General features: G+C 37.9%; 1 protein-coding gene across 1 annotated transcript in view; it reads right to left on the bottom strand.

Annotated features, from left to right (window-relative positions):
• LOC129724981 (uncharacterized) overlaps positions 1–25,211 on the bottom strand; it is a 176,101-nt gene extending 150,890 nt beyond the window's left edge. Inside the window, exons 1-3 of the mRNA XM_055680320.1 lie at positions 25,178–25,211; positions 14,106–14,156; positions 13,497–14,034 (exon numbers count right to left, since the gene is read on the bottom strand). Of these exons, the coding sequence (XP_055536295.1) occupies positions 13,497–14,034; positions 14,106–14,156; positions 25,178–25,211 (623 nt within the window). The remainder of the gene's footprint in view (positions 1–13,496; positions 14,035–14,105; positions 14,157–25,177) is intronic.
• Positions 25,212–27,955: the final 2,744 nt, after the last annotated feature.

Here is a 27,955-nt window from a genome sequence, read left to right as displayed (position 1 = left end):
ACAATATAAGGATTCCATACAATGCTACAGTATTCCAGAATTGGTCGGACGTATGTAATATATGGGTCTTGAAAAGGTGAGAACCTTGAGGAACCACGGAAGTTACTTCTATTGGATTTGTGAAGGAGTTTTGGAAGCAGACTATTTGTGATCGTTTTGTTAAGTATGACTGCAGCCATTCTAAAAATTTTGTTTCCATTCCGTGTTTTTTGAGCTTGAAGAGCAATAAAGGTATGTCGATTCTGTCAAATACCTTGCTGAAGTCCGTATAAAGAGCTTCTACGTGGTTGCCGTTGTCCATTGCAGTCAAAGTTAAAGTTATGAATTCCAAAAGATTTGTGGTAGTTGATCGGCCTTTATAAAAGCCGTGTTGTTGAGTTGTAATTAGGTTTTTTACTTGCTGAAAGATTTTTGCCTTTCTCCTAGAAAGGTATAGCAATCATTTGCAAAACCGAAAGTATAAAAGTGCTCCAAAGGGCCGAATGGCATATATCACTCGACTCAACTCGACGAGCTGAGCATTTTCTGTATGTGTGTGTGTTTATGTGTGTGTGTGTGTGTGTGTGTATGTGCAGAATTTTATTCTCTCTCACTTTTCTCAGAGATGGCTGGACCGATTTTCATGAAATTAATTGCAAATGAAAGGTCTTGTTGCCCCATAAGACTCTAATTTCATTGCAATCGGATTTTTAGTTCAGAGGTTATGTTTAAAAATGTGAAAATCACGAAACAACAATATCTCAGAAACTACGCAACCGATTTGAACAATTGGTCTCAAAAAAACGGACTACCTAGAAAGCCCTTAAGTTTTGAATTTCATAAAGATTGAACTTGTGGTTCAAAAGTTATGAAAAGAAACGTGTTCTGAAGACTGTTTAATCTCACTCATGTTTCTCAGAGATGGCTGTACCGATTTTCATAAAATCAATGTCAAATGGAAGGTCTTGTTGCCCCATAAGACCCTATTGATTTGTTTTGCAGTCGGACTATTACTTTGCCTGTTATGTTAAAAAATGTGAAATCCAGCTATGCAAAGGAACATATTCCGAAGACTACTTGGACTCACTCACTTATCTCAGAGATGGCCGACCCGATTTCCACAAAATTAGTGTCAAATGAATGGTCTAGCTGCCTCAGAAGACCATATTGAATTTTACTGTAATCGAACTGTAACTTCTCTTGTAATGTACCGACTCGTGAAAATCACGAAACTTCATTATCTCAGAAACTACACAACCGATTTGATTATTATTATCAGATGAGCGGGCTAGTTAAAGGTTAACTAATGGATTATGATTGAACACGTGGTTTCAAAGTTTGGCTGCCCTACACGTTCCTATTTCATTTGATTATAATCGAATTTAAGCAACCGTTATGTATTAAATTGTTAATAAAACAACGAAAGTCTATCATTTCAAAGATTACATGACTTATTTGAACATAACTAGTGTCATACGAACGAGTCATCTCTCAAACTTACAAATAACAAACTTCATAACAATTTGATATGTGGCTCAAAAGTTATGGAAAGAAGAGAAATTCAAAGACTATTTAAAACGATACCTGCTTTGATCGATGTATGTGGCCTCAACTTAAATTAAATGTGGTATCGTACTATTTGAAAGTTCCACGTTCATTGATTCCTTGCGGTTTTTTCGAAGTCTGCAAATGCAGGACGAATCGGCCATAGGATATGATCAAAGTCAAATAACAAATCGTTTGAAATGATTGGTTTTATCGAAATGACAACCTCCTCGACTTTTGGCTTCTGTACATCATCTTAATTCGGAATATGTTCATATTGGGTGGTATTCTGTCATTATCAGCAGACTTTCTGGCATCAATCTGACACCGGAAATACCCATATTGGGAGGTATTCCTGGTTATTTTCCAGAAACTAAAAGTGGTCGTCTTTAAATTCAAAATAGTGTCCAGGGTCAATGTTTGGTTTCTATGCATCATCACGTTTACGGAAATATCCATATTGAGTATTATTCGGTCATTTCTGACTGTTGCTTATAAGTTGCCATTTAGCAATTCTAAATGGTGCCTGAGGTCAATTGTTAGCTCCTTGCATCATTCTGGTTCCAGAAATACTCATATTGGATAGTATTTGTTTATTTTAGGCTGTTTTCCACAAACCGGTAGTCGCCATCTTGGATTTCAAAATGGTATTTAGGATACTGGTTAAAGAAAAACTCATATTGGGTGATATTTGGTCACTTTGTACGGTTTTTCAGGAGCCGAAGTCGTCATTTTGGACTTTAAAATTGCCTGTGAAATCAATTTCTATCATCTGGGCGTAATTCTGGTTCCGAAAACATTCATATTGAATGGTATTTGGTCATTTCCGGTAGTTTGCCAGACACCGGAAGTGACCATCTCAAAATACAAGATTGTGTCTGTGATCAATTTTTAGCTTCTGTGCATCTTTCTGGTTCGGAAGTTGCCATCTTACAACCCAAAATGTTGTCTGAGGTCGATTATGGAACATATTTGTTACCACTAAAAACATTCACCTGCCAATATGGTTCCATTCAGTTGATTAGTTCGCGAGATGCGCAAAAATTTGTGAAGAAAAATGTACTTCCAGAAGAGGGAGGGGCATATTTATTACCTCTAAAAACATTCACATACCAAATTTTGTTGTATTTTCTTGATTGGTTCTTGAGCTGTTCGAAATTTGTGTTTCATTTTCATGGGATCCCTCCCTTATAGAAGAAGGAGTCGGGTTTCAAACCATTATGTACATATTTGTTACCACTAAAAACATTTACCTGCCAAATTTTGTTCCATTTGGTTGATTAGTTCTCGAGATGTGCACAAATTTGTGTTTCATCCAACTATTATGGACATATTAGTTACCCCTTAAAACATCCACATGCCAAATTCGGTCTCATTTGCTTGGTTTGTTCTTGAGTTGTGCAGAAATTTATGTTTCATTTGTATGAGACCCCTTCCTTCCAGAAGAGGGAAGTAAATCTATTTTTACAAATAAAAAATTGAATGAGAAAGGCTGGGTCTGACCGCTAGGTGGATTAATTTAGGTTTTTCATTAATTATTGATTCAAATAATTTTGGAATAAGTGGAATAATGGCAATTCCACGATAGTTACGAATGTCAGATTTAGCCCCAGATTTGAAAATTGGCACTAAATATGAAGTTTTCCAGAGTTCTGGAAAAATTCCATTCTTCAGAGACATATTAAAGAGGTGTAGTAAAGGTGTAGATAGTTCTTATGCCGAATTTTTGAGAAAAATTGGAGCTATTCTGCCAGGTCCAGGACCTTTCGTAGCGTCTAAATTTTTAAGTGTGTTCTGAATTTCGGATTCAGATATTTGATTGACAGATAAAGAATTCGAATATTCAGGAAAATATGAGAAATATTCGCGGTTGCGGTCTGTTTCTTCAAATGTGGTGTATATTTCTTGAAAAAAAAAAGTGGCAAAAAGACTACATATTTCATTACTAGTATGTCCTACATTACCGTCAAGATGCATTCGTGATGGAAAGTTGTTACTTTTAACGTATGAGGAAAAAAATCCGAACAAACTTTCAATTCTAAATTAAAATCTTGCGCAACTTATTTTTCTATACTTGTTTGTTCATTCAACTAAGGTAACTCATTAACAAACCTCATAGGAAAAACCAAATATCTTAAAATAACAATATAGTTCACTCTCGAATTTCCCATATATTCCCGTGAAGACAGACAGGTAACACCCCCTCTTGTGGTGAAAAAGGTAACTAAACTCATTGCACAGTGGTACAGTAAGGCAATTTAGGCGGACATAAGCTTTTTGTTGCGATTTTGGTTTGCGGTTTAAAGCCATAGTTTTTGTAAAAAGTTGTTTCTTATACATAGTCCTCTATTTATGTGCGAATGTAAATTAGGGTGGTCCTAAAATCAACGAAATAAAAACAAACTAACTTGTTTTTATTTGCATAAATAATTGTAAACATTCTTTGGCAAACTTGTAGACCAAATAATTCTAAGTAACTTTGTAAAAAAACTTTTTTGTAGACATGAAATTTGGTTTCCAAAAACAGTCTTTTCGCTCTATTTTTTCAATTCAAATTTAAAAACAAAGTTTTCTTCGGTAACTTTAATAAAAAATACGCCAATTTTGACGAAAAAACATTGTCGATATATTATACATTTTAATTTAAGGAGTAAATGTAGTAATGAAGATAGAAAATTAAACTAACTGAAAATATGATTGTAGAAACTACGAAAAATATAGTTCAGCAGGTGGGACTCGAACCCACAACTTGTGGGTTCGAGTCCCACCTGCTGAACTATATTTTTCGTAGTTTCTACAATCATATTTTCAGTTAGTTTAATTTTCTATCTTCATTATTACATTTACTCCTTAAATTAAAATTAAAAATAGCATGACTTTGCTTAGAGTCGGAAAAAGAAAAGTAAGATATATTATACAGATGAAGAGTTTTCACTATTTCTATTTTAAAAATAGGCCCTTTTGATATATTGATGTCTCCGTTTTGGGCAAACATAAATAATATTTTTTGGTATCATTTAAAAGAACAAATATTGTATAAATATTGTGAAGAAATACCGAAAGTTGCTTAAAATTAGTTGATCCACAACCGTGCAGATGAATGTATACATTTATTTATGCAAATAAAAAGTTAGTTTTTTCATTTAGTCGATTTCAGGACCACCCTAATTTTCATTTGCACATAAAAAATAGACTAAATATAAGAAACAAGTTCTTAGAAAAAAATTGGTAAACTAATCCCAAGTGCCAAATATTCGTGGTTTCCTGTGTAACTTCACAAGCTCAGATCCATCACGGGAAGCAACTACGAAATGTGCGGCCGTCAAGCTCAAGCTCAATAATCAGGCCACGAAGTGTACAATTAAATGAATATTTCAATTACCTCGTGACAAAGATAGAAGGAGAAACCGCACGATGGTTGTCAATAGTCGTATATGGTTGTTGTGCAACTTTTAGCTTAGATAACACTTGAATGTTCTATCAATTTAACAATTTAAGTATTGATACATATAATGTTGTAATTGGTTTAAAAGCTTTATTATATTATACATAAAAGATATTCAACAAAACAAACGTAATTAGTTTTTAGTTTAGTTTAGTTTAGTTAATGTTTAGTTTTCTTCGTTTTGAAAGTATTTTTTTGTTTTTTTTATCGCTCCGAATTTTTTTGCTCTCGAGTTCTAATCTTCGTATTCATCACTTGCAGCTTTGCTTTAACCAGCATATTTATGTATTTACTAACTGACCCGGCAAACTTCGTCCCGCCTATTTTTGTGTTTAATTTAATAATTTTCAACATTCCAAATTCATTGATTTCTTGCGATTTGTTTATATCGTTTGAAATTATTGGTTTTATCGGAATGACAACATCCTCGACTTTTGCCTTTAGTACATCACCTCTATTCCGAAAACACTCATATTGGGTGGTATTCAGTTATTTTCGTTGTTTTCCAGAAACTGAAAGTGGAATTCAATATGGTGTCCAGGGTCAATGCTTGGCTTCTATACATTATTTCAATTACGGAAATATTCATATGCAGTGGTATTCGGCTGTTTCCCAGAAGTTGCCATCTTACAATTCAAAATAGTGTCTGAGGTCAATTTTTAGCTCCATGCATCATTCTGGTTAAAGAAACACTCATATTGGGTGGTATTTGGTCTCTTTCGGCTATTTTACAGAAACCACCACCCTGGATTTTAAAATGGCATTTGGTCACAATTTCTGGCTCCTGAGCGTCATTCTGATTTAAGAAACACCAATAATAGGTGTTATTTAGTCATTTTCGGCCGTTTTACAGAAACCGGAAGCCACCATCTTAGAATTCAAAATGGTGTCTTTGGTCGATTCTAGCTCCTGTGTATCATTCCAGTATCGAAGCATCTCATATTGGAAGGAAATCGGCCGGTTGAAGAAATACCCATACAACAATATCGCACGCTCAGCCTTGGGGCTAATAGCGGTCTCGATGAACTAGATTAGTTGAGAGAATTCGTTATCGATATTGTTCTGGCTCATTTTGTACGTGTAGGATAAGTACAACGATAAACCGTGCCCCAGTGCTGAGTCGAGAAAATTTCCAGCTCGGAAAGATCCTCGACTCGATCGGGAATCGAACCCGATAACACAACCGTGTGGGAGAGCTAGCCGACCGACATCGCTAACCACAGAGCCACGGGGACCACAGAAAATACCAAGAAATACCCATATTGGGTGGTATTTGGTCATTTTCGGCAGTTTCCCATTCACCGGAAGTCGTTATTTTACAATTGGGTTGTTTAGCTATATCAGTTTTTTATATCATCTGAAAGATCTGCATTTTCTGAGTAAAACGTGATTTAAAAAAATTTTCTATCGTTGTCCTTCGCTTTTCGAATCAAGAACTAAAACTGCTCGAAATCTGCTCGAAATCGCTACAATGACAGTTCGCCCATATACTAACTGTCATTGTAGCGATTTGGAGCGAATTTTAATTCTTCATTTAAAAATCGAAGGAAATCACGTTTTGCTCAGAAAATTACACTCTTTCAGATGATATATAAAAATCGGAAATCCGTGAATAGCTTAACAACCCAATTCATAATGTTATCTGAGGTCGATTTGTAGCTTCAGTGCATCATAACAATCCCGGAAATACCCATAATGAGTGTTATTTGGTCTTTTGCCACTGTTGTTTAGGAACCGGAAGTCGCCATTTTGGATTTCATAATGGCATTTGGAGACAATTTCTGGCCTCTGAGCATCATTCTGTTTAAAGAAACACCCATATTTGGTTGTATTGGGTCATTTTCGGCAGTTTTCCAGTCACCAAAAGTCGCCATTTTACTACTCAAAATGTTGTCTGAGGTCGATTTGTGGTTTCAGTGCATCATCACGATTTCGGAAATACCCATATTGGGTGGTATTTGGTCATATCTCGCTGTTTCTCAGAAACCGGAAGTCGCCATCTTGGATTTTAGAATGGTATTCAGAGACAATTTCTGGCCTCTGAGCGTCATTCTAGTTAACGAAACATCCATATTGGTGGTATTTGGTCATTTTCCTCTTTTTTCCAAGTCGCCATCTTACAATTCAAAATTTTGTCTGATTTTTCAAAAACCGGAAGTCGCCATCTTGGATTTCAAACTGGCATTTGGAGACAATTTCTGGCCTCTGAGCGTCATTCTGGTTAAAAAAAACACCCATATTAGGTGGTATTTGGTCATTATCGGCAGTTTTCCAGTCACCGGAAGTCGCTATTTTACAACTCGAAATATTGTCGGAGGTCGACAAACGTACAAACCGTGGAACACCACCCATGGATTGCCTTATGCATAGGCGAACTTTATTATTATAAAATATTCGGCCGAGTCCACTTCACAATAAAATGTGCAGTTTTTTCAGTGTATCCATTAGGGTAATATTATTGTCAAAAGTTACTCTTTTTCGCATGTCGTGTAGAACAAAATCGGAAGTGGCGCACCCAGCGGTCGAAAAGGTGACTTACGCTTCTGTCATTTTCAATTTGTCTTCATAATTTCACGTAAGTGAACTATATTGGTATTTAATGTATTTGGAAAAACTCAGCTCCACATCGCGCTGATTTCCTGATTCTCTGGGGTGCTTGCTTGCTCCTGAATTCCGGATGTTTCAATTGTTTTGAGCTCCTTCTCGATTTTTCTATCAAACAATAGACGTTTTTTGCTCTGTAACCTTTATGGTAGACCATTCACTTCAATTTTGCTCAGAAAGTTTCAATAGACTGAAGCTGTGGCACTTTGTGAGGATTACATCCTTTTGGAATAAACCCCGATATTGTCTTGCCGCAAATCCGCTAAAGTTTCATTAGCATAGTTTGACAATGCAAGGTCTGGCAAAAACACTACTCTGTCATTTTTATGGTACTTATATTTAAAGTTTTAAACCCATATCATGCAGATACTTGTTCATCGTTTTGAATCAATCGGGTATTTATTGCACCAGGTGTTTCCGCTCACAACTTCGCTCGAATTTTGCTCTCTTGCAAAGTGCATTTTCGTCCGGAACCAGATTTTCTTTTGGAGGTATTTCCATTCTCGAAGAGTTTGTCAATAATGTATATGAATGTTTTTTTTTTCTATATCCAAGATCTTTAGAATAGTGGAACACTTCACTTTTAGATTTTTCTTTATTTCGCTCACAAAAATTGCAAATCAATTCACGACGATCTTCTTCCGACCACGCCTTTTCCCCAACTAAGCGTCACTTGACAGAATCGACTGTTTGTGTTACCAGTTATAAAAAAGTGGATCTTCATTTTGTGGTAGGGGATTTTTCGTTTTGTGCAGCACTTCGAAATCGTAGACCAATTTAAAAGTTGTTCGGATTTTTTTCCTCACACGTTAAGTTTGGTTTTTACGAAATTGAAAAAGTTCTTAGGGCAAGACTTGATTTGATGTTCGATTTTACGGTTCTTCATGTGCAATTTTAATGGCTGCGTCAAGTTGACAGCAAATTTCTTGTTAATTTTGAAGATTTTCGCAATGGTTTTCTTTTTTGTATATTTTATGTGCTTTTTGAAGTAGAATACTTCTCTCAGGAAGTTCGGCTACATAGGGATGTGAAATGAAAATCTAAAACCGAAAAAAGTGAAAAATATGTCCAATTTCAAATGCTAATAAATCGGTTAGTATTCCATGGATTTCCTTCGTTCTTGCAGCAATAGATTGGAAAATCTTCTAAGATTCTTCCCAAAATAAGATAATTGTAATTTTATTATTCACACTATTGTACTATTGAAAATAGTCAAGCCTTGTCAAAACGAAAAATTCGACCTCTGATTGGTCGTTATATGCTTGCTTCCCAAGCACGGTCGATCATATACCTTGCAATTGAAAACATGCTATTTGGCCTATATAAGAGCCTGTTTCAGCCGGAGCCGCTCATAATAGTTCTAGACAGCGACAACAGCAGTCGTCCTTCCTTAGCAGTAGCACTAGCTCTGTGGTTGGTCACCATGTCTCAGGAGCAGCGCGGTTTTTCTCAGCGTGTGTCGCCAGACAGCCATTATTCCCCCCGTGTTGGGGCAGCATGAAGATTGCCATCAGGAAATCCAATTATGGGAATCAAAATGCCTTTTTGAAGGCAAATAAACAAGTCATTGGAAGTTAATAATTTTTGTCAACGCAAGCAAGTATTCTGTGTTGCATCCTAGCAATTTAAATTTGTCGCACCCGTCTAATTTACTGAATGTGAAATAGCTTCCACAGTGCATGTTGTCCGTGTATCTTAATTCCCCCAATGTTAGGGCAGCTCAAAGGTTGTAATTAGCAACCGATTTTGAACAGCAAAATGCTTTTTTGAAAGCAAATAAAAAAATAATTGAAGGTTAATAATTTTCTGGCATCAACACAAGCAGACATTCTGTGCGGGATGCAATCAAATTCTGTTGTAGTTGTCTAATTTTCACTTTATTTAGTAAACCCCCCACTGTAGGGGCAGCGCAAAGGCTGCGATCGGCATAACCGACATTGAATAATAAACTGCCCTGTTAGTACGCATTCACAAAAGCAGTTAGTTCGACTATGCAGAGCTAATATGAAGTCGATTCAATCAATCAGCATAAACAGAATTTCGTCGTCTCCCAGCTGCCAAGTTGCAACATGATGCAACACGCAACAGCGAGCAAACGAAATCGCTTGATGTTACAAACCGCAATTAGATACGGGTTAAAACCGTTGCGTGTGTGAGAGCACCATCGGTGTTTATTCGCTGGATACACTATCTACTGAACGCAATAATCTGCTTACATGCGACACGGGGACGGGAACATTTTCTTCAACCAAGCTGCGCAACACGACACAAAACATGTTAATTTGTTGCTTCAATGAGAGTGCTATCGGTCCGGCTTGACAGAATGTTCACAAGAAATCATTTTTGTGCATCCGTGCTACGAAACTGAGAAAAAACTTTAGAAACTGAAAAAAGAGGTGGAGCTTATCAAATGATCGCTCTGAACCAGAATGAAGTCACACATATTTTTCAAGTTATATCATTCCACCACGTACGTAAAATAATTCATTCCTATTTTCATCCCTATATAAGAGCCTGTTTTAGTCGAAGCCGCTCATAGTAGTTCTGAACAGCGACGACAGCAGTCCTCCCTTAGCAGCAGCGGGAGCGAGCAGTGGGTACCATCGATAGCGGATAGCGGCCACAACTGTGGCATGGCTGCGAATAAGTGTAGCAGTTTCAGCGGATCTCACCATCGATAGCAGCAGGGCCAGCAGATGCAGGTACAGCGGATACCAATGGCGGCCACAACTGTGGCATGGCTACGGATAGCGTTGCAGGTGCTCAGCAGTTGGGCCTGCGTATAGCGGCCACAACTGTGGCATGGCTATGCATAGCGTAGCTGTTGCAGCGGGTATATCAGCATCGATAGTAGCAGGGTCAGCTGATGCAACGACACTCCCTTCACTAAAATGCTGTTTCAGTGTGGTAGCGGGAAGCATCAGCAGCAGGCTTGCATGAAGTGAATACATCAGCCAGCAACTTTCTCTAAGGCCTCTGCCATAGTAGACGCGAAAAGCGGCGCGAACCGATTCGCTCGGCCGTAGGTTGATGTACAGCTCTACTGATGTCTGTACATCAACCTACAGCTGAGCGAATCGGTTCGCGTCGCTTTTCGCGTCTATTATGGCAGAGGCCTAATGGGAAAGTTGTATCAGTTTGTTCAGAAGAATATTATTGTCGGTAATATTACAGAGATGCGATTGCGTAAATCCGATTTTGAATTGAACAATTGTTCTTTTGAGAACAAATAACACACTTATTTGAAGAGTTAATAGCTTTTGGTACCAATAGCAGTATAGTGACAGCCTCAGCGGTAGATGCAGATGCAGCCGGTACTTCCCTGAGGCCGATGTAAAGGTAAATGGGAGCAGCACGGCGAAACATTTCGGGTTATGCTTAGACGCGCGTCATTTTTCGTTGTTTGTTCTATTTTTTTGGAACAAACTCAAATTCACTGCTGCACCGGTGGTGTAAATTTTCTTTTATACCAGATCTAAATTGAAAAAATTTGAAACTGGTATACGTTTTGGTCTATTTTTGTCACTTTTTGGAACAAGAAATAGATCGTTCTAAAACACTTTGTACGCTGCCAATAGGTGGGTAAAATGTCATATTTCAATTGAATACCTAATTTTTGGCTATTTCCATTTTAGCGTTTTGCGAGTGTTGGGAAATAAACAAAACAAAGATTTTTTAGGACAACTCACAATTCATTTTTGTGGCTTTTCTGAAGCAGAATATGAACAGGTTTGTCGCAAAAGGGGGAATTCTGAAAGACCATAACCGTCGCCTTAATTATATTGGGACTAGAGGAGAACTTAAGAGGCCAGGAAAATGTTCCTAGAAGACACTGAACTGAAAACGTTCAAAATGCTGGGGTGACATTGCGCATTTCGTTTCGAGCAACTCGAACAAAACTAAATGATCGCTGGGGGGCGTTATGTTTCGTTTTTCGTATTTTTCGACTTTGCGGGTTAGATGAGCCGCAGGACAAATGACAATGACTGCTCCTTTTAAGCTTGAAGCATAACTGGCAATATGTGACCTACGCGATCAAATATTTTACGCTATCCTCCGAAACCCTACTTTTAGCAAAAATTTTAGATCATACCAATCCATCCTGAGAAATGTCATTGACACTCGGGTCAAACCGTCAAATCCATAAAGTCTTGTGGATATAAAGTGTCTTGCCAAAGTAATCGTTTAATGTGCGTAAAAATTATCGAATTTCCGTTTGTTAAATATTGAGTGTTTTTTATTATAACAAGTCTCATTAACTGATACCATGGGGTATTGAATTGTTGACAGTGTGACAGATGTCAGCGGTTTAAAACAACAAGATATTCAACACCGGTGCGGAGAACGAAAAGTTGGTCTATATTTGCTGGTTCTATTTAGGTTTCGCTGGTGTAAAACTAGTATAAAGTTGTTTCAAAAATAGACCACCGCTGAAGATGCCCTTAGTCCTCACTATCAAGGTAACACAGAGATGTAAGATAAACACTACATCCTATGATAAATTGAACAATTGTCCTTATGAGGACAACAAATGAGTTAATGCAGATTTAATTTTGAATTAGAATACTTCTCTCAGGAAGTTCGGCTACATAGGGATGTAAAATGAAAATCTAAAACTGAAAAAAGTGAGAAAAATTTCAAATGCTAATAAATCGGTTAGTTTTCGATGGATTTCCTTCGTTTTTGCAGCAATCGATTAGAAAATCTTCTAAGATTCCTACCAAATGCATGAAATTGCAATTTTATCATTCGAACTATTGTATTCGACCTCTGATTGGTCGTTATACCGCGCTTTCCCAAGCACGGTCGGCAGAGTTATGGACCTAGTAAATTGGGAATGCATCATTTGGCCTATATAAGAGCTTCATCAGACAATAAACAAACATTTTATCGGATATTAAATTAAACAACTGAAATTTGAAGAACACAAATGATTATTTGAAGAGTTAATATTTTCTCGTTTTGCGCTATAAACCAAAGTTAATTATCTTCATCTACATGCATACTCTAACTATTATTACGTGTTTGCGTCGCTTAGTGTTTGGCTACGGTCATGCAGAACGCAAATGACGGCGCGATGCGATTCAGCAAGACGAAATCTGTTGAAATGTATAGCTCTACTTCGCCTTAAAAAGAGCTGTACATTTCACCACGGTAAGGCGAATCGCATCGCGCCGGCATTCGCGTTCTGCATAACCGTAGCCTTGGTTCCGTTCCCGTTTAATGATGTCGTATTAAATGTGCATATTACAATTCGGCAGCACTTCAACTTTTCATTTGCACAAAATTTAAAAATATCCAATGAACTTCATTCAAAATATAAGACAAAAAGAAATTACAATACTGCCAATGAACGGTCAACATTTATTTACTAGAAAAAATGACTGACACGCAAGCAGCCAGGTTATCTTTCTTGTAAAAGTATTCTACTTCAACCTTGCGGTCGTGGCTTTGCATACAACCTTCTTGTGATTTTTTTTTTATTTTTCAGGTTCATCAATTGTGGATTGTTACCCAAACTCATAGACGAGTTTGCGCGCATTCCCTCATCTGCGTTGAGGTTTTCAAATGTAACAAAAAGTGATTTGTTCGAAGCTAAACATAATCAAAAGCTGTATAACCTCTAATGAAATTGTTAACATATTTACAATTGATCGGCTCGATTGAATTGCAATTTCAATACTGCAAATGAAACACTTCACCGAGTGCCTCTCCATTAGATAGAAAACCAAACGATTACAGGTGCGTCCTAAAACCCAAACCCAAACAGTAACAAAGCTGCTCATCGATGGCTATCGGAAACGGATGAATAAATCCCCGCTCAAACTGTTGCCACATGTCTAACTTGAGCTTAATCGCTAAATCCGAGCGCACCTGTTGTAGCAGGCTCCGGAAAAGGTTGCGCTTTTCGGTGTTCACTCACCTGAAATCGACCGTCCCTCGTACGTGGGCTATTAAATCCTGGCTAAATTTATCGATGTTATTTATCAAGCACTTGTTCACTATGTCCTCCACCCTAGTTTCACTCAGCACTGGCTGTGGACCAGTTTTGACCGGAGCTTTCTCACCTAGTCGACCGTTAACGTAATTAAGTGCGAAAAACGAAAGCCCGAACACACAGCATACAAGTGCAATCACCAGATAATACACGTTGCGAAGTGCTCTGCGAAGTTCCGATATTTCTTCGCGCTTCAGTTTGTTGCCAATGAAACGAAAATCATTATCGTAATCACCGGCGACGGTCACGTGTTTTGGCATCGGTCCGGTCGTGGGCTCCAGGATAGAAACGTCTATCGGCTTGCATTGCTGTTTGTACGATTTGGATTTGGATTTTGCCCCACCTCTGGATGACGATGGCGACGAGGAGGACCCACGGGATTCCCCTGCTGTTTTCGACATTTCGCTGTCCAGCACGCGCACAGCCACACTCACATTCACTAGCGCCTCCAACGGAAGTGACGCTCAAGTTTCGACCGATACGAGATTTAGTGGTTAAATGCCGGAGGCAGAATTTTCATGCCACGTTAATTACACTGGCGTTTCAGCTCTTCATTATCCCGTCGTCGGTTGGGGCCGCAGAGTCCTATGGAGAGAAACAATGACCGAAATTAATTGAAATCATTTCCCAGCTCTCAGTCTCACAGAATATTTTATGGGTGATTATGCGAGTGACCCTGCAGCTGCAGTTACAGCCTTTATTTAGCTTGGTGTTGAATAACAATAGCTGGCATAGCTGGCTTTTCTTTTTTTGTGAATAGTTGATGATTCAGGCTTCAATTGCAAGGATGGTATTATGCTAATGACTGCTATTAAATGGTTAGTTGATTACAGACATGACAAAAATCTTGATCTTCTTAAAGAGTAGAGAAATATAATTTAATTCGGCTGATAGGATACAGCAGGTGCTAAAATGCAAAATCTCTAGTTAAAATTTACACTGGCAAAGTGTTATCAGTAAAGTACACGCTAAACAGATGAATGGATGGGACGTCGATAGATTCCTTTGTCATTTACTTTATTGTCTTTGGTTGATTGCAGACTTTATGTAAAGAAATTCATCTATTTGCTAGTGAAATTTTTGAGTTGAATAAAGTTTGCTAAAGACTAGCTTCAAGAAAAACTACTTGGACATAACACAACAAACAAACCCAACAACAAAAATCACACAGAATAATTCGACCTTTCTACCTGAAGGATAATGAGCCAAGATTCGTTACACCATACAAGTTGTTTGGTCTTGTATATACATTTACCTTACTGATTACAGTGGTTGCCCTCGTCGAGATCCTGCTGAAATCAGAACAGAAGGCTAATCCCTTCCTGCTAGAGTTGTGTTCCCTGATTACGACTTTCTTGCTGTGTTCCCCCCTTTTTTTCTGCTGGTGGTTCGTAGTTTCACCATAAATCAACCACTAGGCAAATGCTCCAGCAACAGCTGAAACCACCCCGACGACGTCAGGCGACGACGAAGCAAGACAGAAATCCCCAAAAGCAATTCCTCTAACGGAAATGAGCCACCGGAGTCGAGTGAAGTGGGTAGAGAGAGACAGAGAGAGAACGAGCGAGCGTGGAATGAGAATTATGAGACATTTACATTCTTCGCTCCGAACAATCGTTTCTTTGTTCCAAAATTTCCCAGCGGGCAGGTAAATTTCGGTTTATTTTATCGCAACCGGCAATGTGGCGGTGGCTAAGGAGGTGACGAATGAAGTGTTCGGTTTCCAGCCACAAAGAAATCTTCGTGAAAAAAAAGCGGTTAGCTTAACGTCTCAACATAATTTACCAGAGTGGCTTTCTCGGGTGGTGAGTTCGACCTGTGACTGTACAGGGACTCGATCAATACAGTGGTTAATGCCAGGTTGTGCAGATTCAAAATGAATCACCGGAAGCCCATATAACGACTCAGATTGAATTCGCTTTTCGGCGCCACATGAGATGAGGTTGTTTATAATGCTTTACTGGCTGTACAGGATAAAAAGGATTATCCTTCATCGACATATAATTCAGCCCTAAAAGAAATAAGAATTAAACTCTATTTTGTTGTTGCTGATGTAAAAGTTGGTTGTTTGCGTTAATATAGTTTTCAGTACATCCGGGAGTAGAAGTAATTGACTGTGAATTTTTCTTGGTCTAGAGAATTTATTACTATTCATAGAATCATACTTTTGATCAGCACTGACATAAATTTGAATAGGGTAACAGCGGTACATTTTCCGCTCTAGTTCAAACGTAACACGATTTATCTCATTTCGTTATACCTGTTGTGGCCGTTACCTGAATTAGGACTAGAAACTAACCCTCCCGTAATTCAATCAAAAGGAGAGCCTTCTACCACTGCGCTAACACAACACAGTAAAACTCTAAACTTTCAGGTGTGGGTGTAATTTTACTCATTCTATCCAGCACGGTTCGATGGAGCTCCGGCAGTGTACCTACAACGCTCGATTTATAACGTGAATTTACGACATCCACCAGCATGAGTCGAAATATAACTTTGTTGGAAGGGATTTTCCTATGTGAAAGCCACAAAAGGTAACGAAACATGGAAAACTGTAATAAAGGCGTTGCCTCTGGACTATGAATGCTGCTTCTGGTGCGTATGAAATTGTAATAAACTTCACAGTTCGATTTACAACTATTACTCGAAAGGTTAGGGGAAAGTAGGTAAAGACGGACACCCTAAGGTTTAATCTAAATAATTGCTTAGGTATTGCTATTTAGATCGCAGTAGTCATACAAATTGAAACTTAAGGTCATTTGTTTTCATAATCATTTTTGGTATTAGTGAACTTCCTCCAAGTTTTATGTGTTTTGGGTCTTCAAAAATAAGACTACAAATTGCTGTTTTTTGACATGGTTGGGAAAGACGGACACTTGGGGTGGGTAAGATGGACACTACGAAGGTAAAGGTGGACACTCACAAAAAAGATGTAGTACGTTGAGTATTCTTTTGATTTATGTGTTAAGTGATGGCCATACATTACTCTACGTTATTAGAGTACATCACGTGAACAGTTTGAGAGGATGGGTTAGGATGAAGGCGAAAATTCTCCGCCTATAAGGCCTGTTCTAACTGCTAAGTGATTAATATCTGCTGGTTTTTCTCGCAGGTGTACATTGTGAACATCTGTAGTACACAACAGATGCTAGATGTGAAAGTTCTTGGAAAATCCGTGTGTTCATCTTTCCCTACCTTAGTGTGTCCGTCTTGCCCGACCTGGTTGTAAATTTTTCAAACGATCGTAGCTCTTCATCGGAACATCGAAAATCTGCTGGATTTTCACTAGAAAACCGAGGAAAGACTAATTAATCACTTTACTATTGTGGACAAATGAAAACACGTAAGTTCCACGAGTTTTTCACTAATTTCCGTGGAATAAAAATTACACCAAATTGCGCGTTCACGAAAATATTCTTTGTTTTACTTACAAATTTGACAGTTTGCTTGCTGAAAACCGATAATGCAACTCAAAAGCATTAACACACTATAAAGAAGGTATTCGCATCACTCAACTATCATGATACATTCTAGTTTGTGAAATATTAATAGTGTCCATCTTACCCGCAGTGTCCGTCTTTACCTACTTTCCCCTACTAGGATCAAAGTCCCTTTACTACATTCTTCTGCGATGACGTGATGGCATTATATCCTACTCTCACATCGCCAGACACATTCCAGCAAATATGCGACCGGAAAAATGCCTATGCTTAACGAGCGAATATCAAGATCTGAAGCCGTTTCGCACCAATCGATTGCTTTCATTCTTATTCTGCGCTAGGGTTGTCGATATTGAAAATAAAATATCGATATTCATTTTATCGATATTAAGAGCGGCATCGATATTGAAATCGATATTACGCGTCGATATCGATATTTTATCGATATTTTCCTTCATATATTTTTTGTTTGGATTTTAGTTAGGCCTGAAACAAGCTGAACGCCGACGTGAGCGATCGGGCGAGATTCTTGCCGAAGGTTAACAAACAGCCGTGAGTAGAGTTGTTCATTAACCTACGGCGAGAATCTCACCCGATCGGTCGGGTTGGTGTTCAGCATGTTTCATGCCTTAAGGTGAAACCTCATTGAATCCAAAAATGGCCGACTTCGAGTCACCACTTCGAATTTTCAAAAGCACAAGACTCGGAAATACTCATTGCGTTTCCTATGAAAATTCTTTTTTATGTTTGCTTCACCACAGCAAACATAAAATAACATTTTCACAGAGAACGCATTAACTGTTTCCGAGTCTTGTGCTTTCGAAAATTCGAAGTGGTGACTCGAAGTCGGCCATTTTTGGATTCAATGAGGTTTCACCTTAAGCAGGTATTAGACGAAGCAAATATTTGCTATTTTTTAATACAGATTTTATTTTGTGCAAATAAAAATCGTACCAAAAATAGCAAATATTTTCGTCGTCTAATACCTGCTTTAGTATTGCATATTCCGGCGAAGTGTTTGCTATTTCATCTCGTCCGTTAGGACAGCGGGCCGATTGCTGATCGCTTTACGCAAGGTGCATTTTCCAATCAGATTAAACCGACGTTTCGTGAGCCGCGTCTCCTAAACTTCACTGATCCATTGACTAATCAGCAGTCAGTTACTGAAGCATCCTACCTGAACATTCTGGTTATCGCTTATGTAACACCGATTCTTTACTGAAATTCATCGATCCTGCCATCCCAACGTAACACCAAGGCATCGCATTTGATCGGTTTAATGTGGTGGTTATTGCCCCGCGAAGTTTCACACCCAAATTTCTGGAAATTCGCTCTATACATGCTGTCAATAAAAAAGAAATATGGCAACCATATTTCTGTCGAACTGCTTACATTTTCCATCTAGCACTTAATGATTCTAATACCAACAATTCTGGTACCTACTTTTTAGTTGGTTTGTCCTAAAATAGCTGAAATAGAGTAAACGTCCTTCAATTTCTATTGACCTATTTTCGAATAAATATATTTATCAATGGAAAACCAAGCCTTAACCAGGGTGGCCACCCAACCGAGAAAACCGGGAAAAAACCTGGAATTTTTTGGAGCCGGGAAAAAAACCGGGAATTTCACTGAATATTTCAAGCCGAGGTGAGATTGTCAGCTATCTCATGGCGATCACTAAAATTCCTGGAATAAGTTTTCTCGAAAACGACCAAGAAAGACTGGTCTTCTGACCCGGAAGAGATGGCTGACAGGTCACGGGCTGGATGGCACAATCTCACCCCGGCTCCCAGTATATTCAACTCATTTCTCACAGTGCTTATATCAGTTTTGTTTTTATTCATCTTTCTCTTGGAAACTAACTTGACCACGGTAAGCTCCCCGGAAGTAGCAGTCAAACGGCTCGAATTTCGCCTAGAGCAAATGGTTCACGAAGATAATCTCGCGGGAACTGTAGTTGACAGATTTCGCCAAGAATACTCACAACTGTTGGGTATGCATTCGACGGAGACATTGCTGACTTCCTACCGCCGTAGTGAAAAACGCCTTGATACTTTCTGTAGAGATCTGATAGCTGATTTAGGCAAGAAACGTCCTAACTTGACCGTGTTTATTAAGGAGATTTTGATCCAGCGATTGGTGTACGATGCAATACAGGATGCCGGTGGTGAAGACGAAATTGATATCACCAAGTCGTTAATCTATTACGCTCGCGTTTCAAATAGCCGATATATTGAATTGTTGAAGACAAAGAAGAAGGAGAATTCAGATCAAGATGAAGAAGCCAGAAAGAAGAATGCCACGGCCCGTGCTCTTGAAGCTAATATGTTTAAGTGTAATTCTTTTATATATTGAATCTTCGGTGGTTGAGGTAAAAACGGTTCCTACAAACTTAATTTAGCCTAGGAGTCCTCGGTAATGAGTATTATATACGTTGTTTATAAGTTTTAAAAATTCTACGCCCCTGCGAGCGACCTTCCGGCAGTTAACCGGAACATTCGCCATGGCGGACGAAAACCTGCGTGCAGGCATGTTTTCAAGCTGTTTCTGTGTTTTTTATTAATTCCTCCTTCGTTTTCGCGACAAAATTGTTGGAATAGATCTTGCGCTTCAAGTATGCCCAGAAATTCTCCATCTCCTCCAACGATCGCTTCGAGTAGTGGGCCGATGCCAAATCTGGCCAGAACACCGTGTCTTCGCCCTTATGGTATTTCTTGATAAACGACGCAACTTCTGGCAGGCACTTCGTACTGTAAATTTCCTCGTTCACGGCCAGCCCGGAGCAAAAGAAGAGCAACTTTGACATCCCTTTCTCGCTGATTGTCAGCCACAGCCGCACCTTCTTGGGGAACTTGGTCTGTGAATATACTTCACCTCGGTGCTCACTTTCTTCGTAGGGGAGGTAAAATACAAAGTGCCCTACTAATCGTTGTCATCTAGGGTTAGATAGGTCTCGTCGTCCATTACCACTGTCACATCGCGATTTGCCAGGGAAATCGACTTGACCATCTTAAACCTCTGTCGCTGCGTCATTGCCTGCAGCTCCGAGACTAGCACCAGTGGACGGGACTGCTGCTTCCTGACATGTATGCCCATGTTTTCCAACAACTTTTTCACTGTTTTACCGCATGCACCAACCTCCCGACCAAGTGCACGCAGCGATTTAGCCACTTTTCCCTCGGTCTTCCTCTTCAGCATCCTTTGAAGCTTCTTGCCGTTCAGGGTCGTTGGCCGTCCAGAACTGGGCTTTCTTCCGATGCTTTGAGCGTTGTCCAATTGTGTCAAGATATTGAAGATGCCGGAACGGGCATACCAGGCGTCTACAAAGTGCCGCACGATGTCCGTTTTTGACGTGGCGGGGTACCATTTTTTTTTTACCGCAAACGTTATCCTCTTGAAAAAGATGACGTCCGTCACACTTTTCGAATTTCTGCAACAATATCTCTGGATTATAATAAGCGTGAACACGCTTAAAAAGTGACTATATTAGAATGTAATTCGATAATGGGATGTAAATCGACAGTCACGCTTTTTTAACCCTTAACTGTATGAAAAAATGCAGAATTCTGAAGTACAAATAACCGGGAAAAATATTTGAACGAACCGGGAAAAACCCGGGAATTTAATTTCGAGTTTTGAGTGTCACCCTGCTTAACGTTTGTTTTCAGTATAATGTGCACTTTCAATGAATATCTTATATTGTGTGTAAGCATTTTAAATTTAATTTTGATGCCATGATGAATTTATGATCGGTAGGCAAAGTTTTGCCGGCAGCACTCCCCTGATGGCAACCGAGAATATCGGACAGCAATATCGAAACATCGATAATATCAAATGCGCCAATATCGGTCAAAAATATTGATATTGTGACGAGCAAATATCGATAATATCAAATATCAATAAAATATCAACAACCCTATTCTGCGCTCTTCCGGAATAGTTGAAGCCAAAAATTATTTACTCGTATTGGAAACCCGCCAAAAGCTTCCTTTTCAGCAAAGCAATAGTAGCTGGTAGGTAAGTGTATATCTTCTCCAATAACAAACATTATTTCTGCTCGACAATTGCAAAGAATGGGAAAACCGCGGTAGTTTTTCTTTTGCTCCGTTTGCACAACACGCACACACATAGCAAATGCATTCTTATCAGTATTGCATTAAAATGAGGAACACGAACGATCGGGCTGAGACATTTTCACAACAGCAAATTCGAGCACTACTTTGAGGACACGAGTCTTAAATGTAAACATTTTGTATTACTTCTAGTGAAAGCGCAGATATTTGTTTTTTACGGAAGCTGTACGCAAGTGTGTTAATATCGTTGATATACGATAGCGGCACGTTTTACTTTCACCCACAGGCTATGCTTACTTTGATCGATCTGAAATTGATTACGGTTGATATAAGCGATGAATTCTTGGAAAGAACTGGCCATATGTGTAGCTGTGACATTGCTCTGAGCAGGTTTCTTTGATGGTGTACAATCGCAAACAAGTTTATTTTAGGACAAAATCAAGGAAATTTCAAAACTCTCCGCAGGGCGGGTATTTATAATCTTGTATCGTTGAATGTATTCCTTGCAAACCCTAATATCTACGAATTGCTATTAGTATGGGACGGATTTTTTATATCTTCTTACTATATAAAAATGGAATTCCGTAACGCTTGATCTTATTGATATTATTCCCTCCGTCTCTGTGGTGTACAGTAATCATCATCATTTGAAATCGTTCTAAATCAGAAAAATAAGCGGTGACATAAAGGTTTTTTAACCGGAAAATGTTCGCTGATGTTCAGGAAAGACATTCGAGGAAAAATAATTAGTATCTGATTACGAAACCTTGAGATATTATTCACAAAACTACGTAAAACATGCAAAATTATGACTTTTCAAGCTGAATTTGCCTCTAAATCAAAATTCAAAGCGATTACATGTGATTCTTTTTTCATGAAAATGTTTGTTACGTTCAGGAAAGACATTCGAGAGAAACTAATTGTTATCTGATTACTAAAACTTGAGATATTATTCAAAAAACTACGTGAAACATGCAAAATTGTGACTTTTTGTGCTAAATTAAATCAAAATTCGAAGCGATTCTTTATTCATTGAAATGTTTGTAATGTTAAGGAAAGACATTCGAGAAAAAAAATTAGTATCTGATTACTAAAACTTGAGATATTATTCACCAAATTACGTAAAACATGCAAAATTGTGACTTTTTGTGCTAAATTTACGTCTCAACCAAAATTCAAAGCGATGACATGAGATCCTTTTTTCGTTAAAATGTTTGTTAATGTTCAGGAAACGACTTTCGAGGAAAAATAATTAATAGCTAATTACTAAAACTTGGAATATTATTCACAAAACTACGTAAGACATGCAAAATTATGACTTTTTATTCTCAATTCGTCTCAAAGAGAAGACATATATTTTTTTTTCATTGAAAAGTTCGTTGATGTTCAAGAAAAACATTCGAGTATAAATAACAGGTATTTGATTACTACAATTCGAGATGATAATCACAAAACTACGTGAAACATGCGAAATCATGACTTTTCATACTGAATTCTGCTTCTAAATCAAAATTCGAATCTATGATCTGTGATTTTTTTAAAATGAAATTAAGGGAAAATAATAAGTACCTGATCATTTGAAATTTAAATAATTTTAATAAATCTACGTGAAAAATGCAAAACCAAGATTTTTAGGCTTAATTTGTCTCTAAATTATAATTCAAAGCGATGACATGTGTTTTTTTTTTTCAATGAAATGATTGTTAATGTTCAGGAATGAAATTTGAGAAGAAATGTTAGGTATCTGATTACTGAAAATGTAGATATCATTCACAAAACTAAGTAAAACGTGCAAAATCATGAATATTTAGGCTTAATTTGTCTGCAAATCAAAATTCAAAGCTATGATATGTGATTGTTTTCCAATAAAATGTTAGTTAATGTTCAGGAAAGACATTTGAGAAAAAATAACACGTCTCTTATTGCTTAAAGCTGACATATTACTCAAAAACTACGTATGTTCGAAGCATTTTTGAAGTTGATTTTCTGCATACAAAGAAACACCTTAAAACACTCTCCGTGATTTTTGTTTTTGAAAAACATATAATACATGCAAAATTTTGACTTTTTAAGCATAAGCTCAAGTCGCATCTAAATCAAAATTCAAACGATGACATGTGATTTTTCTTTCAATAAAATGTTCGTTGTTTCTTTAATATTTCCAAATATTTTTTTGTGGAAAATCCATGTTTTGAATCAGTGCGAGTCGAGCATAGAAAATTTACATTTCTGATATATTCGTAGATTTGTGAATAGTAACACATTACGGGATTCGATTTCGTTTTTTACCTGTACCCAAACTAGATCTTGGAACATTTAGCTGGAGGAAAGGTCCCATTTCATTGGTTTGAACATAGATTAGGAGGCGACTTAAGCATTGAAAGTCATTTTTTATTTTCTACATAGTTTTGTGGATTAAAGCACAATTGTTAGTTATCAGAAAACTTTCACTTCTTCTCAGACGTGTTCCTTGGACACGAACAAACATTTTCGTTTTGAAAAAAATCACAAGCATCTCTTTAGATTTCATTATAGAGGAGAAATAAGCATGAATGGTCATACTCAATTCTTCTTACTTACTCGAATTTCCTAAACAGAGCTTTTACTGTAAACGATTGTCAAATAGCCCGAATATCACCCAGTATAGGTATATTCGAAACTGGGACGACTCCACAAAACATTTTCCAAAACGGCGGCTTCCGGCTTCAGAAAAATGACCTAAAGTGGTATTTGGCCAACTATTTCAATAATTCTGAAAGTGGAACTCCATACGTCGTTTGGAAATCCGATATGGCGACTTCCAGTTTATGTGTGTTCTGTTCTCAAAATATTGAAGTATTTAAACTGATGATGAACGTATAAGATGTGAAATATTTTTTAAGTAAGTTGTGCTAAAGCAGTAATGAAATATAAAAAATGATTCTTAAATTTAAAACCTTTGATCCCGAGCATCGCCGGGAACGTTCAACTAGTTTGGCAATAAAAAGATAGCAAATCGCAAGCTAAAGAATATAATGTTCAATAATTGCAAATTACTTGAGAACGCACTTTCTGAGAAACGTGTACAAGTATTATTCTGAACAAAAATGTGCTGTATATTTTTTTCAAGCATGCAGTGCCCGATGAAACGAAAGCACCATCTTCACGGCCAATTAAGGGCCGCACCACACCACCGCCACAAATAAACAGATAATTTCTACTGCTGTCGAAAAAAGCTGCATGTACCTAATGTAAAACTGTTTCATTTTTCATGATTCATTACACAGTGCAACAAAAATTGACTTTTTTTTCTGCCTTGGCTTCTATATATAATTTTTTTTGTGTATTTTTATGCAAAACTGAATTTCCCCGAGTTTGAACATATTTCAACTTAAGGGGCAACAATGGCGCCATTTTGAATTTTTGAGAAACCGGGAATTTTTGTGGTTTTTTCGACGCCATTTTGTTTTGAGGCCAAATATCAAAATTCTAAGAGTTTGTTCACATATCAGCATCTTTTTACCCATCATTTTATCTTAAATCGGACAAAAATTGCGCTCAAATCGGTGATTCTACGAAACCGGGTTTGGCATAGTTTTAGTATATTTCACATAGCAAATCAGCGCTCGAGTCAGCAAACCTATTCTCATCCTTTTTTCGGAGTGTGCAAAGTAATAACCGACCACCTTCGTCTGAAGCGTATCTGAATAGTTTGCCGCAGTTCGACTTAGATTTGACACTTTTCAACTTTTCGCTTCGTGATGTGATGTTGCAACTACAATCTATCGTTGGTTCCAAAGGCGCTGGTCCTGATTGTCTACCACCTATCTTCTTTAAAAACTGTGCTGAGTCGCTTGCATTGCCTGCATGGATCATTTTCAACAGGTCAATATCCGAAGGAAGCTTTCCCAGTGCATGGAAACCAGCAGCAATTGTTCCCGTTCATAAGGCAGGTAGTATTCACGACGTAAAAAACTATCGGGCTATATCCATACTGAGCTGCTTACCGAAAGTGTTCGAAAGCCTGGTCCACGATTCGCTCTACTTAAAAGTTCAGCACGTTATATCCGAATGGCAGCATGGTTTTGTCAAAAAACGTTCGACGTCCACTAACCTGATGGCATATGTTGCTTCGCTGATTTGCGCATTGGATAAGCGTCAACAAGTCGATGCTATTTACGTTGACTTCGCCGAAGCGTTCGATAAAGTGCCTCACCTTCTGCTGGTAACAAAGCTTCGGAAAATGGGATTGTCGGACTGGCTCACGAAATGGATATCGTTGTACCTCAACGAGCGCAGCGCGTATGTACGTATCGGCAGAACGTGTTCTTTGCCGTTTATGTTACATTCGAGTGTGCCCCAGGGAAGCCATCTTGGACCTCTATTGTTCATTCTTTTTGTCAACGACTAATGTTCAATCATACAATCTCTCAAGTACATGTTTGCTGACGATCTCAAATTTTTTCGAGTAGTTACGTCTACTCTTGACTGCTGTGCTATCCAAGCAGATATTGACACCTTGTTAAACTGGTGCACTCTTAATGGTATGGAAGTGTAACGTGATTTCGTTTTGCAGAAAAAGGCATGTCACGTTGTTCGACTACAGGATGTCACAAGCTAGTATCAACCGAGTCAGTACTGTGAAGGATTTAGACATTCTTCTCGATGCCAAGTTAAATTTTGCTCAGCACATTGCAGCTACAACCGCAAAGGCCTATGCGGTACTTGGCTTCATCAAGAGAAATACGCAACAATTTAACGATGTATATTGTTTGAAATCACTGTACTGTGCCCTTGTGCGCAGTATTCTTGAGTATGGGGCGCTTGTATGGGCACCTTATCATGCTGTACATATCAACCAAATCGAACGTATTCAGCGTCAGTTTCTTCGATTCGCTTTGCGTATGCTGCCGTGGAATGATCCAGTACGACTGCCACGCTATGAACATCGCTGCTCTCTTATACGACTACAAACTCTGACAAGCAGGAGAACAATGCTACAACGTCTCTTCATTTTCGACCTTTTAAAACAACGTAGACAGCTCAGAATTGCTCAGCAAAGTCCAGTTCAACGTACCACAAAGGCTTACTCGACGACGTGATTTTTTCCGGATTTCCAGATACTGCACTGTTTTTGCCCAAAACAATCCATTTGAAGTGTGTTGTTGTAGTTTAAACATTGTTTCTGACGTGTACGATTTTAACATGACCAAATCGATGTTTAGACTTAGAATAAGTAGTTTTAAGAAATGTCTGTACGATTTTATTTCGAAGACTTATAAATAAACATGAATAAAATAATATCGATTATTTCTGAGCATTAATGGTAATTCGCTAATATCCTAAAGTGGTAGTCAAGTTATATCTTATTTTGAGTAAAAAAGTCTCAGAAATTGAATGGTAGGTGTCTGATCTACGTAAAATGTCAGCAGATAAACCTATTTTAGTATTGTAGGGGGATTGAAATATACTAAAACTATGCCAAAACCGGTTTCGTAGAATCACCGTTTTGAGCTCAGTTTTTGTCCGATTTAAGATCTGTTTTTTTCAAAAGATGGGTGAAAGGATGCTAATATGTGGACGAAATCTTAGAATTTTGATATTTGGTCTTCAAACAAAATGGCGTCAAAAAAACCTCAAAAATTTCCAGCTTCTCAAAAATTCAAAATGGCGCCATTGTTGCCCCTTAAGTTGAAATATGTTCAAACTCAGGGAAGTTTATTTTCGCATCAAACTTCATCAAAAAATCATACATAGGGCCAAGGCAAAAAAATTGTTGCACTGTGTTTTTAACAAGATAAAAAAATAATGAACATTTGAGAGAAGTTCATAATCGGCTTTTCGACGATGATTTTTCATAATGCCGGAACGAGAGCGGTGCACGGAGAAAAAATGGAATCAAAATTTTCACATCTTGATTAATAGCCTGATTACTAGGCTTGGTTTGTTGTGTAGTTCAGTCAGAATTGTACAATGCACAATGCTTCTTATTTCGACGGCATTTTGAACAGAACTGAACATGCATAACCAAAAAAAAAAACTCACAAGAAGAGGAGAGAAAAAGCTTAGATATGCAAACTCTTATTTCTCTCTAAGCGTATTCATTGTTTTTTAAACTAAGTTAACTGAAAAAAATGCCTTTGAGTTAATATGATGTCGTTGTTGAGATTCATGAAGGATTTGCAACCCACGTTACCAGTATTCCAGATTTTCCTTGAACAATAGAAATTGTGCGTATTTCCAGTTGAATGTATTTCGGCTTACGTTGCTTGGTTTAGATTATTTTTTTACTGCTCATATAACCTTCATGGATTTCAAAATTATTCCGGCTTTGCTACTCATAATTGTTGGTATTTGGTAATTCAGGCTGTTTTTCAGAAGCCGAAAGTGTCCATCATGAAATTCGAAATTTGCTTCTGTGGTAGTCACAGGTGTTACTCGCAGTGTTGCGAAATTTCGACACAGAAAATGAAAATGATACAACAACAGTTTCACGCTCACTCTCTCCGAACTGATACTGACTGTCACGTGGGTCAATTATCAGTGAAAATCATGTCAGTGGAATAAATGACATGTCTAAATTAATATCGAAATTATTTGGTCGGAAACAATACATTGCATGAAGTTGATGAAGTAGGTAAGCATCTTCATTAGGGTGTCCCAAAATAACGTTTTGTCAGATATTCTGGGAGCTCAACCGGAAAATGAAAATGGTTATGGTGTAACAAAAAATCTTTTGTATGACGACAACTCTGGATAATGTTTAGTCGTTGTGCTAATTTGAGTTTTATGAAAAAAAATCAATTTTTCATGTTTTTTTTTATTTTAAATTGGTTTTAACACTTTGCTTAAGACACTAGCAAGCTATTTCTCAATGTGCAGAAATTTGTGT

The sequence above is a fragment of the Wyeomyia smithii genome, chromosome 2 (assembly GCF_029784165.1).
Source record: "Wyeomyia smithii strain HCP4-BCI-WySm-NY-G18 chromosome 2, ASM2978416v1, whole genome shotgun sequence".
Lineage (NCBI taxonomy): Eukaryota > Metazoa > Arthropoda > Insecta > Diptera > Culicidae > Wyeomyia > Wyeomyia smithii.
Note: the sequence above shows the minus strand (reverse complement) of the source record. Positions and strands in the feature narration are given on the sequence as shown.